The sequence below is a fragment of the Polypterus senegalus genome, chromosome 15, assembly GCF_016835505.1.
Source record: "Polypterus senegalus isolate Bchr_013 chromosome 15, ASM1683550v1, whole genome shotgun sequence".
Lineage (NCBI taxonomy): Eukaryota > Metazoa > Chordata > Cladistia > Polypteriformes > Polypteridae > Polypterus > Polypterus senegalus.
Window position 1 is genome coordinate 130735717 of NC_053168.1, and position 21416 is coordinate 130757132.

Here is a 21416-nt window from a genome sequence, read left to right on the forward strand (position 1 = left end):
AAAGGTCAATTTAAGATATCTGAAAATTCATTTGAGATATCTTGAAATGCAGACACAATTATTTTGAGATATCTGAAACTGTATTTGAGATATCTTGAAATACATTTGAGATATCTCAAAATGTTTTGCAGATATCTTAAAATGTAAAGGAAATTATTTTAAGATATCTCAAAGCGAGTTTCAGATATCTTAAAAAGTAAATTACATTTTAAGATATCCAAAATTCATTTTGAGATATCTCTAAATGTTAATTTGGCTTGCCATAGGTAAAGGTGTTATGACTGGGAGTCCCAAAGTACCCCATGTCCCAAACTGCATTTCCTGAAATGCCCACTAGAGGGCAAAAACTCTGGAGGGGCACAACAAGGGGCTTACAGAATCCCAATTAAATAAAAAAGTTTATTCTTAAAGAAAATGCTTTGACATAACATAAGCACAAAGACATGAAAGAGTTGCCCAAACAGAAAGGCAGTCCAAACTGAACAGCGCCCCAAATACGCCATCTAAGTCAAAAAACCCAAATAACAACAAGCACAGAAAATCACAGTAACTCAACACACCCAAGAAACAAGGAAATGAACCGCAAGGAACGGTGGGAGACCCTCTGGATTTATAGGGCCAAAAGGGCAGTTCCTGGTGGTGATTGGCAGGTGGGCCCGCCCCTTTGGGTAGACCACCCACAAAGCACAAGGCATAGAGAACAAAGGACATAATCAATGACAGTGACATTAATATAAAACAGGCCTTTGACTCTACAGCTCAGGAAAAATGAAGGGAACACTTAAATCACACCTCAGATCTCGGTGAGTGAAACATTCAAGTAGAAAATCGTTACTGAGTAATCCTGTGCAATTCGTTGAGAACAAAATGATGTAACAATGGTCAGTGGAAACCAAAATCACCAACCCATTGAGAGCCGATTCAACGTCAAAACGAAAATCAAAATCAGAAACTGAAATCCCAGGCTGATCCAACTTGTGTGAATTTCATCACGGCAACTCCTAATGTGACTCAGTGGTGTATATGCCCCCCATACCGTGCCTGTATGCACTACCGACAAAATCTGGGCATCCTCATCATGAGATCACGGCTGGTGTCCTGAGGGATCTCCTCCCAGAGCTGGATCAGGGCATCAGTGAGCTCCTGGGCAGTCTGTGGTGCTGCTTGGTGGCATCGGATACACCAATACAAAATGTCCCAGAGGCTCTTAATTGGATTCGGGTCTGGTAACATGCGGGCCAGTCAATGGCATCGATGCCTTCATCATCCACTTGAGGCCTGGCATTGTCCTGCATCAGGAGGAACTCGGGGGGCCCACTGCACCAGCCGAAGGTCTGAGGTGTTCATCTCGGTACCTAAAAGCAGTCAGTGGTACCCTGTGTGACCCTCCAAGGATATGACTCTCCAGAACCATCACTGTCCCACCACCAAACTGGTTGGGCTGCATAACGTTCACCACGGCGTCTCCAGACTCTTTCACGTCTGTCACATGTGCTCTCATCTGTGAAGAGAATGGGGCTCGAGTGGCGGAGCTGTGGTATTCTCTGCCAATCAAGCTGCACGGTGATGGGCTGTGAGCACCCACTAGAGGGTGTTGGGCCCTCATGCCACCCTCATGGAGTCGGTTTGTGACAGTTTGATCCGAAACATGCACACCAGTAGCCAGCTGGAGCTCTGGCAGAAAGGAAAGGGTACCAGTCCTGCTGCTGGGTTGATGCCCTTCTACGGCCCTGCCCAGCTCTCCCCGTGTAACAGCCCATATCTCCTGCTCTCTCCTCCATGCTTTTGAGACTGTGCTGGCAAAATGTTTGTGATGCCCCCTACCTATTGCAATGACAGAGACACAGCAACCGGACGGACACACAGACACTTGTCCTTCTAGTAAGGTGGATGTTAAAATGCGATCATTGCTGGACGTACTTGTCCGTTTGTGGCACGGACTCTTCCATTTGTCTCTGTTTCTCTACTTGCACAGTGCGCTGAACCAGAGTGTCTGCAAACGAAAGGCTTACCAGGACCCAAAGGATTTAAAGGCGTGAAGGTAACAGCCATTCTCGTTTTCATTTTTTTATTCACGTAATGTTTGCTGCAGTTTTCAGGTAATTAATATTCACATGTTTTAATATTTTTAGGGATCTAAGGGTAATGTTGGTCAGATGGGTGAGCCCGGGAGTCCAGGACTGAGGGTAAGTTGTCAGCTGTTATAGACTGAGTATGTGGCTGGCATTATTTAGTCTTAAAATTGAAAACACATGGCACAGCAAAACCACCATTTTAATACTTACGGTGTATGCAGTTTTGGAAAACAATCTTACTGTAAACATTTGTAAGGATTTTTGTCAGGGAAGGAGCCTTGGTGGGCTGCAGATTCATCTTTTATGTCTCATTTCTGATTCTTTACTGTATGTTACTTATGTGCATTATTCTTTCTTTTGGATTGGATTTTGTTTATGTGTGTTATGTTCCATGTGTTTTGTGTTGTAAACGGGCCAGTAAATCCAAAGGGTCTTCCATAGTTCCAGGTGGTTCATTTCAAATGCTCCGAGGAGTGGTGAGTCCTTGTTGTTTTGTACTCATCTTGGTCTCTGAGCAAACGTGCTGGTTCAATGACATGGAAGAGCAAATCTTTTTGAAGCACGCGCGGTGCGTGCTACGTCTTATATCACATTCCACAACAGTCGGGAGCCATCATCTTAATTTCACTTAAATAGCTGCTATCTTCAGGAAATAGCCAATCAGTAAACTGTTTCAGGAAAACGGTCATGACCGCTAGCCAATGACTGACTTGGTAGATGATACCAAGCACCGCCCATTGATCAGTTCACTCTGACTGAGTGACTATGACCGTTTCAGTACAGTGTGGAGACTGGCCCAGACACAGACAGGCAGACACGTTCATTTTCCCCACCACACACTTATTTACACTATATACAATGTCCAAAGTGCTCCACGAACCCCACAAGTCCCCAAAGTCCTGGCCACACAATGCCTTTCTTCAGTCCGCCTCCTTCTCTCCTCTCCAGCTCAGTCCACTCCGCTCCCGACTCTCGCCATTCTCTGAAGGGAGGCCCCTTTTATAGCACCCGGATGTGCTCCAGGTGGGTCCGGCAATCTTTCACGGACACGCCCCCCGTGTGGCGGAAGTGCCGGCTGCATCCCCGGAAGCGGCCCGGGTGTCCCCTTTCTTCTTCCCCCCAGCACTTCCGGGTGTGGCTTAAGTGCTGAGGTCCAGGGCTCCAAAGATATGGTGGCGCCCCCTGGTGGTGACCACGGGCCCCTACAGGGTGGAGCTTCAAAGCTCTGCACCCGTGGCCCCCAAAGGACCAGGGCGGTCGCCCCCACATGGTCTGGGGAAGGTGTAAGCCCTCCTCCGGTCTTCCTAGGCGTCCCGGCTGGGTCGCCACCCCAGCCATCTCCGACAACAGTCTTATATTAAAAAAGAAACTAATGTGGATATTATTTTCCAAGATATAGATATTATGTTAAACTACAACCCCACTGTAAACAACGCAATAATGTCATATGTAATTAATAATAACTATTATATTGGCACGCTGTTACATACAGAAAAAAAAGTAATTTGAAATGAATCCTACATTTGAACATTTTCAAATGAATGTTGGGGTATATCTACAAACTATTTCAAATTGTAAAAATATGAAAGCAATACGGACTTTATCCCTATTCAAATCATTTAAACTTTTATTCGTAATCTGTACCTATTGTATTTCTAGTCTGTACCCCTGGCAATATTGTATATGAAGTTGACCTGTGATATATACTCTTTATTGTGTTGTATTAGTTATTAATCTCTCTATATATAAAATCCAATGCCCATCTGTCCGTCTGTCTGTCTGCATTTCACGAGAGAACTACTTCACGGATTTAGATATCGGGTTTTTTTCTATAATTTTCTTGAACATTCCGGTTGACTTTGTGACGTCTCTCATCACGCTAAGTGTCACAGTTTGCTTGCGGTGACAATTTATTTGCGCAAAGCGGACCGAGGGGAGGAGGAAGGGCCCTTCTGACTCACGTGTCTGCCTCGGAGCGTACCTTACCTCTGCTTAACTCGCCAACGAGAAAACTACTTAATGGATTTAGATATCTGTTTTTTTTTCTATAATTTTCTTGAACATTTCGGTTGACTTTGTGACGTCTCTCATCGTGCTAACTGTCATAGTTTGCTTGCGGTGACAATTTATTTGCGCAAATCTGAGAGAGACGCAGCAGACCGAGGTGAGGAGCAAGGGTCCTCCTGACTCACGTGTCTGCCTCGGGGTGTACCTTACCTGTGCTTAGCTCACGAACAAGAAAACTACTTAACGGATTTAGATATCGGGTTTTTTTCTATAATTTGCTAGAACATTCTGGTTGATTTTGAGAATTCTCACATCGTGCTAAATATCACAGTTTGGTTGTGGCACCGATTTATTTGCACGAATCCGAGAGAGAGACACACAGCGGGCTGAGGGGAGGTTAGCAGGCCATCCTCATTCTCAGGGATGTAAACCTCGAGATGTACCTTACATCTGCTTAGCTAGCGAAAGAGAGAACTACTTAATGGATTTAGATATCGTTTTTTTTTCTATAATTTGCTAGAACATTCCAGTTGATTTTGCGACTTCTGTCATCGTGCTAAAAGTCATAGTTCGGTTGCAGTAACGGTTTATTTGCACGATTCCAAGACAGAGGCTGTGGGCCAAGGAGAGGGGGAAGCATGATGTCAGGAGTGGGGAGCCGGGCAGGGCCCTCCTCGCTTAATTTATTTCACTACTACATGGGTGGAGCCGCGGGGAGGACGGCTAGTAATTAATAAAAAACCTTAAAGAAAGAAAAAACTATGACCGTCTCAGTACTCTGACTGACTGACTGAATGAATCCAGCATTGCAAGTTCATTCACAAAGTGCAGACAAGAGACTCGCAGTACATTGAGTCGCAGTCCACTTGACTGATGATATGCTGTATGTGTGTAGACTGCATCAGAAAGGACGGGATATAAAAGAAGGAAATTGCGGGAGATTTATTCAAAACTGGGAATAATTTTATTTAGTCTTATTTCAGTGTTCTCACAGTTTTATCATGATGTGTGCGCTATTCGAAGGTTCTATTAGTGCAATTTTTTTTGATAAATTTTATTTATTGTCAGAATTCAATAAAGAGGATCATTTACGTGTAAAGTAATTATTTTGATGCTTGTATTGCTTGGTGGTTAAAGTTGTTACACAGTGATGTAGATTTTAAACTAGAATATAGCTTGTTGCTGTTTTTGAAGTGAACAAATCGGTGATTCAGAGATTCAAATCATTTTGGTGAACTGAACGAATCGAACCACTGAAAAGAATCGTCTTGCACATCACTACCGAACAGTGCAGGCTGAGCAGTCGGCAGATTTTGCGAACATTAATTTTATTTTAATTTTTTTCATTTTTATTACTGTTTAATTTAATATTGTTTCTTTGTATCAGTATACTGCTGCTGGATTATGTGAATTTCCCCTTGGGATTAATAAAGTATCTATCTATCTATCTATCTATCTATCTATCTATCTATCTATCTATCTATCTATCTATCTATCTATCTATCTATTTTTCAAGCTCAGCGTTTTTTTAAAGAAGAACGCCCGTGTTGATTTTTTTAACAACATTTTATGAACATTTATCAATGATGGACTATTTTAACCTCCACAACTCACTTTTTATGGATAATTTCTGCATTGAATCTCTGAATGGCACTGTTCTACTTTGGACACTTTTGCTTTCATCTTTGTTGCTAATAAAAGCACTTGTCACTTTTATAAACCCACCCTTTGTTGACTGTGTATGCGTCCTCACTTGCCGGGGCCCATCCACAGGTTACATTGTCGACGGCGGCGGGTTCAAGAGGCTCCTAATCTGAAGTGGGAGTGTGGAGCCACCCCGCACCGTCACACTCAATTGGCAATAGGAAAGTAACTACCTATGTCTGAATTTGCCAACTTCCTTGACTCGCTGCATTTGATTTAATTTTAGGGAGATCCAGGAGTTGAAGGACCAATTGGATTACCAGGTGTCAAGGTATGGTGAAGCTTTTCCTTTCGTAGCCAGAAAGCAGGGTAAGTACAGTATTCAAGTGGGAGAGCGCTAAGCTTTTTCATTTTGTCCACTTTGGCTGCTGTTGCTAAGTGTGACCATGACTGATGACCGTCTCCAAACCCGATCACAGGCTGTATGTTCACGGCAGAATCACTCAAGGTCGAGGTGACTTTATTGTCATCGGCAACTGTGTACACGTACAGTACATAGTGAGACGAGACAACGTATCACCACGAGCCACAGTGCAACATACAACAAAGTGCAAGTTGTGACGGAAGCAAACAATAAATCTCTCTATTATAAAAAAAAATAAATTCTTGGAACGAGACGAGACTTTTTTTACTGCGACGAGGCATGATCTTTTGAAGAGAGACAGAGAGACACTTTCACGTCACGCCCTACTTACAACAATTTTCAAACAAGACCACGGTTATCCAACCTCTCAGTCGTTGGAATGCTTTTGGAAGACACACTTCCTGTATTCTCCGCTCTTAAATATTCTACACGTTCTAGATGGCACATCAACGACTAAGCGAAGAAGAAAGAGCAGCACGTCGAAAAGCGACCCAAAAGTGTTGGAGAGAAAAGAAAGTGAAAAAGAACAAAAATAATCTATGTGCAAATTCTTTGTGTCAAGAGAATAAACTACGTGGGGGGCCAGAAAAAGACAAAGTACAACGTCAAATAGAATTCAAAAATGTTGGCGCAACTAACATGCAGAGCTGGTTAGAGATAATGGAAGTAGGAAAATGCAAAAGTCTCAAAAAATATAATAGTAAAGAATGCATTAGCGCAAACAAATGGAAATTATTACTCAGTGGAATAACGGAACAGTGAAAAGAGATTGCATAGTGTTTGAGGATGTCTGGGGGAGAAGAAAGACAAGGCAGTGAGACAAAAGGACAGCTGCTGTGTAAATGTTTGAGATGAAGATCACATGGCACGGCAGCAGCAGCAAGACAGCAGCTGATCGAGCAAAGAGGAGGTAAAAAAATATTGTATCACCATTTAAGAAGGGGATTCGGAGGAGCGATTGCGTCTCCCTGGGATGCGTTCAGCCCCCCTCTTCACAATGGCAAGTAGCACTGGCAGCAAGGGGTTGGCGTGTGAAGCCTCCTAGTAGACAATAAATATAACAAACATACGATGTAACAATGTAACAGTAGAAGTGTAAAAGAGAACACCCTGGAAAGAAATCTGGTTAGAGAGGCCCTTGATATTTTGTGCATTCAGAATTCTGGTAGTCTGCGGTATGAAGTCTTGCAGAACTTCCATTTTTCACTTTCAACATAGAGATGATTAAAATCTGTTTTTTTTTTGTAAATCTTCCTATTTAGGGAAACCCGGGTCCTAAAGGAGAAAAAGTAAGTATCCTGTAAAATGCTGCTTGTTTTTTATTCGTAATAATTGTCTTCAAATGTGCTAATGCACTCTTCCTTCCTTTATCCAGGGAGATCAAGGTTCTGGTGGTTCAAAGGTACGTACTGATTTTACTGTCCCATAATGCTCCTTGGTTTTGACTATTGCTATTTTTGATGGTGTCATAAAAGACACGGGTGAGCTGAATCCCCGGCTGGGGTGGATGGTTCCTTATCCAGTCCGGAAGTCGTTGTAATGGAAGGATATGAATGGACAGGCATCCCGACCATGCTGGTTAGTGTTACATTTCCTGTAATGGATGGCCTCCCAGGGTCATGTGCTTGCCCAGCAAGTGGTGAAATCCCTCTTGAGTGCTTCCAGTTTGGACACCCGCAGGGATGCATGGGAGCTGTGGTTTTGGTGGGCAGCCCTGTTGGGGTTTTCAGGTGCCTGTACAAGGGGGAGCTGCTGGAGGATGACTCGCATGTCATGGGGAGGTTCTGCCTGACCTGGAAGGGATTCCTGGATGCAATGTGATTAGCACCAGAAGTACTCCAGGGTCCAGTATAAAGGAAGCTGAAGGAAGGAAGAGTCAGGAGGATGTGAACAAGGCGTGCTTGGAGGAGAGTGAAGGTGGAAAAGGAAAGAAAAGGAAAAGGTGATTAAAAACCTGCCTTGCGGTGGGTTGGCTGGGATTGGCTCCAGCAGATCCCTGTGACCCTGTAGTTAGGATATAGCGGGTTGGATAATGGATGGATGGATGGATAAAAACCTGCACAAGGAATTTTGTTGAATGCAAATATCCTTCCTTGAACTTGCGACTGCGTGGTTTGGTTGTCTCTGGGTGTTTGGGGTGCAGTTGTGCCCCCTACAGATCACAATTGTTACTAGATAAAACAAAAAACATCCAGAGCTAGGCATGTTTATCTGAAAAAGATATGTTTGGAACATAAAACTTTTATTTATATAAAAAAATAACTTTTTAATCAATGCATTTTAATATATTCTTGTTAACACGGCATCAGAGAGTGGAAAGGTGTTGCACGTTGGTCAGACACGGGTGTCAGATGTAAATGCGACAAAATGACTTCTACTAATATTATTGTGCTTACTACTACTTGTCCTGACAGCAAACCAGTAAACCTTTTGAGCAGAACCAGGAGGTACACACTGATAAGCAAAAAGAGTCAAAGCCGTTAGATCAAAAATAGAAACTGAAGCCAAAATGAGAGACAAATTGAGGTTGAAAGGAACAAGCAAGAGTTCAAAACTGAAAGCGACATGCAAGAAGACTCGGAACAAAGGTTTTTGATCGAGTTTTGGTAGCTGCCGATCATATAAGGAAAAAGAACTCCGAGCCATCTTTTTATCCAGTTGCGTTGATTAATTAATAGGTCACGACCTCTAAGGCCACACCCCTAGAAACGCGGGGAAGTGACCCTAACAACAGAAACTTAATATGGCAGCGATCAGGGACCTAAAATGGCATCCAAAATGTTAATCAAAACTAGACAAAAGATTGTTGAAGGCCTATGCTTTGGAGCTGGGGAGTCCTCTACAGCACATCTTCAACCTGAGCCTGGAACAGGGGAGAGTCCCGAGGCTTTGGAAAACATCTTGCATCACCCCAGTCCTAAAGGCTTCACGTCCTAGTGAACTGAATGACTTCCAGCCTGTCACCCTGACATCACATGTGATGAAGACCACAGGTCCACCAAGCCCTCAACCCTCTGCAGTTCACATACCAGGAAAACGTGGGAGCGGACGATGCCATCATCCATATGCTACACCGATCCCTCTCCCACTTGGACAGAGGCAGTGGTGCTGTAAGAATGATGTTTCTGGACTTCTTTAGCGCCTTCAACATCATCCAACCTCTGCTCCTTAGGGACAAGCTGACAGAGATGGGAGTAGATTCATACCTGGTGTCATGGATCGTGGACTATCTTAGACAGACCTCAGTATGGGCGTCTCGGGAACTGCAGGTGTGACATTGTGGTCAGCAACACAGGAGCGCCGCAGGGGACTGTACTTTCTCCGGTCCTGTTCAGTCAACATACATCAGACTTCGAATACAACTCGGAGTCCTGCAACGTGCAAAAGTTCGCCGACGACACTGCTATCGTGGGCTGCATCAGGAGTGGGCAGGAGGAGGAGTACAGGAACCTAATCAAGGACAAGTTTCCATCTATGGATCTGGTGGTTCAATGCTTGTAGCTTGTAGTTCTATAGAATCAATTGAACCCGCAGTAAAATCAAATCATGACACTACTACTACAGTATTACTACTACTAGCACTATAATAGTCGTAGAACAATTCACATGGAATTTACAGCTGCCAGGATCCAAACATTCAAACTGGAGGTTTGTTTAAATGCCACGACAATCTAAACTGATTGGAGGAACCGGTGTTGATTGCTTGTGGATTAGCAGTTGTTTCAGAGGATATGTGTAGAGTAAGAAGGTTTATTTACTGCTTATATTCACGATGCCAATATAAATGAGAGAGTTTTAATTCAAACATACAATATTTTGATTCACTTCTAAAAGTTAGTGTTCTCACCTGTTCTGTCTAACTACAAATCATGTTGATTTTTTCACATAACGTGAATAAAATGAAATGAGCTCAGCAATGCTTGTTGTTTCTTGTCATTTATTTCAGAAGGGGTGTCTGCATCTTATTGGGAATTTTTAAAAGAACAAAAAGAAACCTCATGGCAGTTATAAGAAATTCTGAATCAAAAATCAGAACCTGGAGACCCCAGTTCTTACATATACAACACACATTAGGAAGATATGCACTGAGAAACAGAAGAAAAATGTTTTTAGATAGTATTCTGATTCACTTTTAATGTTTTAAATCATCTTTGTTGATTCTTTGTATTAAAGGGAGAAACAGGCAAACCAGGATATAATGGGCTGGAAGGCCAAAAGGTATGGAAATAAAAATCTGTATATTTTACATTGGATTCAGTGTGATGCAGCAATAAGCACTGCCTTCTGACTAAGCCTCTTGTGTTTTCATGATTTCCGCCATGCAGTCCGAAGACTGGGATTAGTCACTTTAACTCTTTCAGGGCTGATGTCAACTTTTGTCATAAAGAGGAGCTGACGGTGGTAATCAACTGTAAACTGTGACAAAACCAACCCTTACATTGGACTCTCATTGTTAGAAGGAAAGCTAGATTTGACCGCAATTCCCTGCGCTCACGTGACTAGCAAGGCGCACACAACGGCAATAATGGCACTGACATCTGGCAAGAGATCAAAGCGAATGCAAAAAGCAAAACACTCCATGGACGACGTCTTGTCTATTATCTCTGAACTGGAGTATAACTTGTCGGATTCTGATTTTGATACAAGCGATCAAAAACGAATGTGAGGTTCCAGCTTCAGCTGATCGGTCCCCAGCTAGTCCTGGTACTTACAATGTTCGCCAGGGTGGACTGCCACTTAACAACGATAAGAGGTAGAAACCAGATTGTAATGCACTGTGACCATGACCGCCGTCTCTCATGTGAAGACAGCCTGGCAGCAAGCCTGCCACTCATTCTTGGCAAACTGGCAGCCACAGCGTGCATTATCGGATGTTTTATGTTGGTTTTTGTGTGAAACCATCCTTTTTTGGAAAAAATATTCAGCCCTCAAAGAGTTAAACCAGCCCGGTCTAAAGGAGTGAGCTTTGTGACAGACTGACATCCTATCCAGCATTGTTTCCTGTTTTGTGACTGTTTATTGATGAAAGGGGTTCAGAAAGAGGAAGGTTGGAGGTCTCAATCAAAGCATCTCTTTCTTTTAAAGGGAAAGCGCGGCAGAATTGGTGCCCCAGGTTGCAAAGGAGATCCTGGAATTAAGGTAAGGGTGCATACTATCTCTATCATCTATCTATCTATCTATCTATCTATCTATCTATCTATCTATCTATCTATCTATCTATCTATCTATCTATCTATCTATCTATCTATCTATCTATCTATCTATCTATCTATCTATCCTGCCAACTATACTAATGCCTTAGATGTCCATTTTTAACATAATTTATGATTCTGAATTGGCTTGACATGAGTAGTGCTAGTTATTTGAATAAGTGTACACTGTGATGAACTGCTGGCCCATCTAGAGTGGCTGCTTGCCTTTTTTTCTTTCTTCAGAATCCCAAAACATCAGTGCCAATCCTGTCACCAACCCCCAAGTTCACCCTGCTACCAACACTAAAAAAAATGTATTCTTATCATCTTCATAGTGTGCAGTTATTATAAAGTATAATAACTGCACACTATGAAGCATTAGTTAAGCATGACTAAATACTTTGTTCATCATTTAGAAAGCATCGTTTCCACATTAATTGGCATTAGCAACCACTTTATAAATGCGGTAACACTTTATAATAACTGCACACTATGAAAAAGTGGTTGCTAATGCCAATTAATGTGGAAGCGATGCTTTATAAATGATGAACAAAGTATTTAGTCATGCTTAACTAATGCTTCATAGTGTGCAGTTCTATGGTGGTGTTTTATTATTTACCTTATTAAAGATTCATTTGTAATCTTTGTTTAGACTATAAGATGAGCGAATGTGAGGAGAAAAGGCCATTTTTTCTGGTGAACTCCTTTTTTTAACTTATTCCTTTCAATCTCAGGGAGAAAGTGGTTTACCTGGTGACTTTGGATTAAAGGGTATACAAGGAGATCCAGGAGAAAAGGTGAGCTCACTGAAGTATGCTGCTTCCCACCGTCTTAATCTTGCTTCCCACTAACATAGTCAAACTATGACAACGGCCTTAATTTTTCATCTGCCGGACCCACTTTTAGGTTCTAGAGGCCCATGAAGCTCCCGTAAATGTTCTGCCCCAGGCTAGTATCGTAGGCCTCAGTGTTCCCAGGGCTACAGCTCTTTTTTTATTCATTGCCCTCACAAGTCTAATAAGCCTTTAGCATTCATGTAATGTTGCTTTTTCTCCAGTTGGATGAAAGTTTGGGTTTTGCAACTTGAGGCAGAAATGTTTGAACTAATTTATAGCAGCTTGATCTCAGAGTGGTAGCCACCTGATTTGGTTTTGTCTATCACAAATGAGGAAATCCACATTTCTGTTATTATAAAGTTTTCTTTGCTTATTTAATCCTTTAACATTCCAGGAAAGTAGTGAGTTCTCCTGTGACATAATAGCCATGCATTGTATAAATGTCATGGGTTGGGACAACAGCCATTTAGTTGAAATAAAAGGATGCTGTAGCACATTAATTTGTGTGTTTTTCTCCAACTGCAACAGCATGTGGTTGCAGAGAATATCCGCAGCTTCGCAGTTCAAGTCGAACAACTCTAAGCAACCAAACCTTGTCACTGTTTTGTTTAAAATATTGTAGCGCTTCTTTAGACAGAACCTCTGATGTTTCTATGCATTTTAAATTTAGGGAGCAGCTGGGGAGATGGGCAGAACAGGTCCTCAAGGAGCGAAAGGAGATGACGGGGAAAAGGTACAGTAAGACTTAGTAACATGTTTCTACTTAGTAATAAAGAAGTGCAAAGAATAATGATCATTCTAGTTTCTTTATTTTTTTATTTCCAGGGCATCAGAGGTTATGGTGGAAGCCCAGGAGAGACAGGACAAAAGGGACCCAAGGTATCTTGGTTACATCACACAATGATTATTTGTTTTTTCTTTGTCATAAACTTTTACATGATCTGTAATATTTGACTTTCTTTTAGGGAATTTCAGGCCCACCTGGAGACTTGGGTGACCAGGTAAAGTTTTAATATTACTAACACCCAATCATGTAAGACGGCAAGAATGAGTAAAGGACATGGATGAATGCAGAGCAACTCAACTAAAAAACCATATGGATGCTGACTTCTCAAGCCATCTGAACACTAGAGGAAGAAAGGAATGGGAACAGATCAACAGAATAGACAGAATAATTTTAGTATACCTGGCAGGATGAGGTAGATAGATAGATAGATAGATAGATAGATAGATAGATAGATAGATATTGATTTTAGTGTAGTTAGCAGGATTAGATAGATAGATATCGATTTTAGTGTAGTTGGCAGGATTAGATAGATAGATATGAAAGGCACTATATAATAGATAGATAGATACAGTAGATATTGATTTTAGTGTAGTTGGCAGGATTAGATAGATACTGATTTTAGTGTAGTTGGCAGGATTAGATAGATAGATTCCTGTAACTGTCATGAAAAAGCATTACTGATAGATACAAATAGAGAGAGGTTGGACATATGCCGTGATACAGCGTGTTGCCACATCCACCACATGATGAACCACCTCAGCATCTCAAATTAGGATCCGAGTGTAGCCTTTCAATGGGTGAACACCTCAGCACCACGCTAGTTTGAATGGAATGGAACAGTGTGAGGTTTTTTTCAGTGGCCGGAGTGCCAATCCTGCCCCCAGGTTTTCCCTTTAAGTTGGAGGACCTGCTTGCATGGCTGGATGCAGATTAATGTCATACACAGGGCAGAACAATTGCAGGTTAAGGGCCTTGCTCAATGGAGTGGAATCACTTCTAGCATTTACAGGATTTGAACTAGCAACCTTCTGATTACCAGCCCACATCCCTAACCTCCATCCTTACAAATTAATGTGAAACAACATAAACATGAAAGAAGAAGCGTCTCAGACACTAGTGTGGACAGCAGAATACCATTATGTGGTATGAGTCCCAAAAAGTTCAATATATAAAGTTCAGTGCAGTTTCTGTGTAAACTGTGAGGTGGGCTTCATGCCAGCAATATTGTAAATTCTTTTCTTCTCAACTACAGTAGTAGGTTGGTGTACCATGTTAGCCATTGTGGATGCAATGAGAAGTCTAGCTATAAAGATTACAATATGCAAGCTTTTGAGGCAACTTGTAATCAATTACAAAGATGGACCCGAGTTGCCTTGAAAGCTTGCATATTATAATCTTTACAGCTAGCCAATAAAAGGCGTCATTTTGCTTGAATTCTCGTTGCTCCTCAACTCTACATAGGGTGGCAATTGAACCCAATAGTGGAGTATTAGTATTCTACTTGTAGCAGTGATCAGTTAGCCAGTGAATCATTATGGATACCGGTGCCTTTCAGATGCATTCCAGAGTTGAAGGATGCAGGGGGATTAGAGCTGTCTTACAGCACTGTACTGAAGTGTGTATAGCAAGTTCTAGTGGCACCTCTGCCTCCAGAAATGACCCCAGAAGACTGAAAAGAAGTGAATCTCTGGACAGGCTATCATTGCTCATTCCCTGCCAGCCACTGACTTTTAGATCTTGTACTTGACGATGAATTGGGATAAAGCCTCACAAACAGGGTAGTATATAGCCCCACCCCAATTGTTTGGGAGGAGAAGTAATATATATTTTAATTTAAATAATGGCATGTATTGTGGTCTGGAAATTTTCCAACAGCCTCCACAGACCAATGATTAAGCAAAAAGTGAGAGACCATTGTGCTTAATAATTTGACTGCAAAGTAATTGCTATTGCCATGCAATGACAAACAGTAAGTGTAGCCAAGAGTGCAGCCAGGTAGGATTGACTTGTAAGAAACAGTTGCACAGGATAAATTACTCTGGTACACACATTAAAAAAATAGCTTAACGAAATGTTTACTGTAACTATGAAATGTAATTTGTTTCTTAGGGGATGAGAGGTGAAAGTGGAAAGGTGGGACTGCGTGGCACACCTGGAAGAAAAGGAGAAAAGGTAAAAATAAAAAATGTGGCAGACTCATCATAGATTAGAGGGTATTCAATACTTTAAAATAAATACGGATGTGCAAAATGGAAAATCGGTAAGCCTGTGAATTTGACAATAACATTATTATAAAATTAATTTCAGGGATCGAAGGTTAGTGAAACCACAATTTGCATTTTCTCTTTATGAAATCATCTCCTTCTTCTTCTTTTGGCTGCTCCCATTTAGGGGGTCACCACATCGGATCATCTGTCTCCATCAATGCCTATCTTTTGCACCATTTTCTGTCATGCCGATTACCTTCATCTTCTCCCTTACCACGTTCACTTTGGCCTTCTTCTTTTCTTCTTGCCTGGCAGTTCCATCCTCAACATTCTTTTCCCGAAGTGCCCCTCATCTCTCCTCTACATGTGCCCAAACTATCTCCCTCTTGGTCACCAAGCTGCCGTGCCTGTGTTGTCCCTCTAATAGACTCATTTCTACTCCTGTCTACCCTCGTTACTCCAAGCAAAAATCGTAACATCATCAACTGTGCCATTTCCAGCTGTGCCTCTTGTCTTTTCATCAGTGCCAGTGTCTTCAGACCAAACAACACAGCTGGTCCCACTACCGTCCTGTAGACCTTCCCTTTCACTCTTGCTGATACTCGTATGTCACAAATTACTCCTGACACTCTCCTCCACCCAGTCCACCGTGCCTGCACTGTCTTCTTCACCTCTCTGCCACATTCTCCATTGCTTTGGACTGTTGAATTTAATTATTTAAATTTGTCTACCTTCACCACCTCTGCTCCTTGCCGTTGCACCCTTCTACCACCTTCCCTCTCATTCACGTACATGTACTCCATCTTACTAATACTGACTCTCATTGCTGTTCTCTCCAGTGCACACCTCTGCTGCCTCTGTAGGTTCATCTCAACCTGGTGTCTACTCTCACTACAGATCACAATGTCGTACGCATACTTCATAGTCCATGGAGGCTCCTGTCTGACCTTATCTGCCATCCTGTCCCTCACCATTGTAAACAGCTGATATTTGATGTAATTCCACTCTCACCATGAACCAGACTGTCATTTCTGTCACACCTCACCACAGTCACACTGTCCTCATACATATCCTGCACCGCCCTCGCATACTTTTCTGCTACTCCCAATGTCCTCATACAGCACCATAGCTCCTCTCTTGGCACCGTGTCATGCACTTTAAGTCCACAAACACGCATTGCAATTCCTTCTGACCTTCTCTGTATTTCTCTTTATAGAATTATATTACTTCTACACCTTTGTGTTTTTTGCAGCCAAAATGAAGGTGCACCTATTGTATGGATGTTAAAATGTGTATCTGTCTATCCATTGTCTTAACCTGTATAGTCCAATGCAGTATTCTGGGAGTGTTCAAAGTAAGACATTAATCAGCCCTGCCTGGAGCATCAGTCCATCACAGGGCAACTACACATTCACACAGTCTCTCACACATAGCCAGTTTAAAGTTATTGCTTAGATCAGCTTAAATATCTTTGGGATATGGTGGAAACCAGGATGTCTATAGAAAGAGGAATGGGCATGGAGAGAAGGTGGAAATTCTATGTAGGCCGTGATCGATCCAGGAGTTTAACCTGCATTGCTGAGGCTGTACGGCAGCAGCACGTGTCGCTTTACCACCTCATGTAAATCCATGTTTCCTTCGGAATCACCAGTGGAATCAGTTTTCCAGGTAAAACCATACAATGACACAACCCAGAGTTTTAAAATTCAGTATATATTTTGTTTGTATTAGGGTGGCGCAGGGACATGGGAAATTTTCAATTGACATTCAACGCACGAACAAACACATTACAAAATACATCTAATGATGAAATGTGTTGTGCAGGATCTACAGTTAATGATGGTAATCAATATTACTTTTATGTTTTGAAGAAAACATCATGAAGGTGCAGTTGTCCATTTCTCTGTACACATTCTGATAGGCTGTTGTTGAAATTCTGCATTGCTCAATGTAACACGTCAAGAAGAATGTCAGCGATTTCCTCTTCGATCCTCCTTTTTAGTTCAGCAATGGTTGAGGGACGTGTGTGGTACACTTGGCTCCACAGAAAAAAATCACAAACGGTGAGATCTGGGGAACTCGGAGGCCATGGAATGTCACCGTTGCATGAAATAACAAGCCAAACAATTGTCGAAAAGCTGCCATCGATTGTCAGGCAGGACTTCTCTTATAAGGTTGAACCCGTTTCTTTGAAATTACGCACCCATGTTGTAATCACATGAGCAGGTGGGACACGATCATGACGTCCTTACTGGTAATGACTTCGAAAGTCCCTTTGAGCAGCAGTCACACTATCACCATTCTTATAAAAGGCTTTCACAGCAAACGCTCGTTACGCACCACTTCACTGCTCCATTATATCTGATGGCAAGGGGACCAAAAACGAGGTCACATTGGTCCTAAACAACTGCCAAGGCCCCAGGGTCACCAACACCTTGTTCCAAAATGTCCTGTTTCCCTGCACCACCCTGTATTTAAATACAGTACATAGAAATCATTCTTTATTTGCCATGACTTATTTTTATTCACTTTGTTAAAAGTTTCATAGTTTAGAAATTTAGAAATGTTGCTAAAGGACAAATTCAAAGATATCTACTGTAGCATTTGCACTTCTTATAAGAGCTATGATTTTGCCTTTAATTCGATTCATTTCAATGAACGTTACATTGTGCTCTTCACAAGGGGTTTTCCTAAATTGCTGCACTGATTCTTAAAATGTCACACAGCACATACCCTGTAGATCAGTTAAGCAGTGTAACCCAGCAGCCAAGACATGGGACCTAAAAGCATACTCCACACATAAGAGATATTTTTGTGCATGTTACCTGCCACATTAGTTTATAGTGATGGCCAAGAAATTCTTTTAATCTAATTTTTTCTTGATGAACGAACTGTAAAGGACAGACGGCATGCTTGGGCCAGCGTCCTGGCCAGGACTGCTCCCAGAGGTCGGGGTAGGCTTCATTTCAAATCTATTGTCCTTCCCCAGTCCACTAGATGGCAGCATCCGTGGGCTTCTGGAAATGTTGGGGACTGTAGTGTAGTGCGGCAGCTCTTCTGGGGTCCGTGGGTGCCACCAGAAGGTGCTAGAGGGAGTTATGCTCCCTACTTTATGGGATTTCCGATTGATCATGAAATGCTTCCATCAGGGCTCTGTCCTGCCACTGGAAGTACTCCAGGGTTCAAGACAGAAGGAGGCGCTTAATCTCATTCAGGCGATTTGGAGTTGGGTATGGAGGACGCCCAAAGCTCGCCTAGGACATGTGGAGGTGAAGAGAAAAGAGAGAGGCAAATTGTATTTTGCTTTATGCCAACTTGATTTTAAAAAAATAAACCTTTTATTTATATTGTGAAGTTGTGTCTGGGGTTTAGAGCACGGCAACAACCCCTAGTGTTCACAGGACGTAAAGTTTCCGATAGAATGGGACCAAATTGTGACCAATGTTGGAAAACAGCAAACAATTAACAAATCTCCCATTACTTGTGTCGCATGATCTTCATTTCAAGTCACTCAGTCATATGCTCATGATATGCACAATGCATGTATTCTTTTGGTAAAGTAAAAAAACCTACTACAGTACACCCCCAAAATTGTGAAAAACCGTGACTTTTGGATGTGGTTAAAAAATGCTTTTTAAATGCCTATTTTTATAGTTTAAACTTTAAATACAATATGCCACTAAACCACTTTAATTTCGTTGCAAACTCAGCTTAATACATTAATACACTACCTAAAAAATTACCTTAATACATTACCTAAAAACTGTAATGTACTGCTGTAAAAACTACTAGTACTGTACTGCTATGTCTCCCGCAGTGCTAGAATGTAAAATACCGATGTTACCGCTATGCATATTGTAATTCATGCAAGTGCATTTTCTTTGGTATGCAGTGTCGTTTTCTTTGTTATAAGTAGAGTAAATACATAATAATTTCATTTAATTAAAATACAGTCAAATGTACGGGTACTCACCAATATTGATGATGATGATGAATTAACTGTGCAGTACGATGCAGAGGATTTAAAACTCCTTGGGTGGCGCCTCTTCTTCAGGCGCTTCAGGAGGAGTCGTATCATTGGACGGGTCTTCTTCTGGTTTGGTTTTGTGCTGGCTTTTCTTTATAGGTTTCAGGAACATTGTGATGGGAAGTTGCTACATTGTCTCCTGTAGCGAACCGCTGGTACAATTTCCATGCTTTCTCACGGATGATGTTACCACCCAAGGGGATGTTCTTCTTCCTGCAGTCAGTTATCCACAATGCCAAGGCAGATTCCATCCTGACGATATTTTTATTCCTTATGGTCGTTACCTTTTTGGCACTATCACAGAAACTTACAGATACGGTACTCCGGATCTCTACTTCGTTCTTCTTTATGCAGTGTATGGTGCTTTCATAAATGCTATAGTGGCATGCTACTGCAACATAACTTTTTAGTTCCCGGAGCAAATCCAGTAGTTCAACCTTCTCCTGCAGTGTTTTAAACTTCTTCTTAGGCTTAGTGCCAGAAGCCTTAGAAGGTGCAGGGCGATTCAGCGACATCTTGTGCGTTTAAGAATAACAAAATGAATACAATAACAAAATGGAAAACACGAGGACACTCAGCTGGAATTGCATCACAGGGCAGCAATCAATCAGCAGCAAGGAGAAATGAATAACACTCTCGGATTGGCTACTTTCACCATCCCAAACCGCGTTCCTTCAGCGGTTCCTTCTGTTCTCTCTACAGCACAGTATTGCCATGAAAAAAGCCATAAAAAATTGCGGAGGATATTTGCGCTGTCCGCTAACAATTAACAGTTAGGTTCTAAGGAAAAATCCGCGAACAACTGAGTCCGCAAACCCTGAACCGTGACTTTGCGGGGGTTTACTGTATATAATAAAACAATAAGGTCTGTGTGTTCATACCCACAGAGCAATCTGATTGGTCAGTTTGTCTTTGGTGAGGCAACAAAAGAGGAAGTGTGAGTGTGAGAACCATCTGGAGGAGTAAAGGTGTACAAATATAAAACCGGACAGAAGGAGAGAAAAGCACCTCGAAAATAATGACAGAGTCAGAGAAGCAGGCTTTACAGGAACACAATCAAGAAAGGGCGAACTGACGTTTACATGTGCAAATACAGAGGAAAGGCTCTGAAAGTACACGTAGGGCAAAAATGTGCAAAAATATTTAAAAATGATTCTGTTACCTGTCTTCGATCGGAACTGTGGCTAGTTGTTAAATAAGCAACTCCAGAAAATGAAAGTAGTCCAACATGCAGAAAGTGATAGCCTTTTGAATTGAAGACACAACTCTTGACCAATGGGTGATTTGTTTCATGGATGTTTTTTGGTTTTGTTTGCTGTTATCCAGCATTGTTCAGCACTGAGTCCAGAAATGTTATGTCCATTCTGCATAGAAACATGAGATTTAGTTTAATTTTAATTTTAGTTTAATTTAATTTGGTTTAATTTTATTTTAATTTTTATTTTCTTATTTCTTGTATGTATGCTTTCAGGTTATTTTATTTATATATTTTATATTCTACTATGTGACTTTATTTACTGTATGTATTTCTGCTATGTATGTAGTACTTGTTATTTAATTCTTTTTAACTGGAAACCACTTTGGGTCAACTTCTGTTGTCTTTAAATGTGCTATATAAATACTTGACTTGAGATGGCTATCATTACAAACTACTCAAGGCAACCAGAGAACCTGTGTTATTTAGTAAAAACTAAACTGCCGTTTCTGATCTTATTTATAATTTCCATTAAATCGTTAGGGAGCACTTGGAGCTGAAGGTCCTCGAGGTGCACCAGGCAGCACTGGCGAGAAGGGCGTCAATGTGAGTATGGATTCAGATGCTCTGTCGGCTCTGCACTATGGACAAGATATTAGATCAGGTATTCCTCGCAGAGTTCATAGCAGAAACAGGTGAGGGAGACGCGTCCTGTTAGACCTCTCAGATCGGAGTTTATAAGAAGCAATTCAGGATTAAGCAGGGTGCAGAATTCATAAATGGTTTCCCAAGGTAAATTCCATTTAAATTAAAGTATATTAAGAGCTACAAAGTATTGCAGGAACGTAAAGATCATTTTTTAAAAAGCCAAAGAAAAAAATTAATGATTTCTACTTTCCCACTGCTATAATATATTTCATTGCAGTCTTTTATACTTCATTTTTTGTGCATGTCATTTTAAATCAATGAAAGATGCAGCAGTCACAAATAAAAACCTGCCTTAATAGAAAGACAAGCATCTG

At 41.5% G+C, this 21416-nt stretch overlaps 1 protein-coding gene across 1 annotated transcript in view; it reads left to right on the forward strand.

Moving 5' to 3' along the window:
* Positions 1–21416, forward strand: part of LOC120515992 (collagen alpha-2(VI) chain-like) — a 50366-nt gene that overhangs the window by 9575 nt on the left and 19375 nt on the right. Inside the window, exons 5-17 of the mRNA XM_039737405.1 lie at positions 1976–2041; positions 2133–2186; positions 6013–6057; positions 7413–7439; positions 7526–7552; positions 10324–10368; positions 11236–11289; positions 12077–12139; positions 12849–12911; positions 13004–13057; positions 13144–13179; positions 15075–15137; positions 20938–21000. Coding sequence (XP_039593339.1) covers positions 1976–2041; positions 2133–2186; positions 6013–6057; positions 7413–7439; positions 7526–7552; positions 10324–10368; positions 11236–11289; positions 12077–12139; positions 12849–12911; positions 13004–13057; positions 13144–13179; positions 15075–15137; positions 20938–21000 — 660 coding nt within the window. The remainder of the gene's footprint in view (positions 1–1975; positions 2042–2132; positions 2187–6012; positions 6058–7412; positions 7440–7525; positions 7553–10323; positions 10369–11235; positions 11290–12076; positions 12140–12848; positions 12912–13003; positions 13058–13143; positions 13180–15074; positions 15138–20937; positions 21001–21416) is intronic.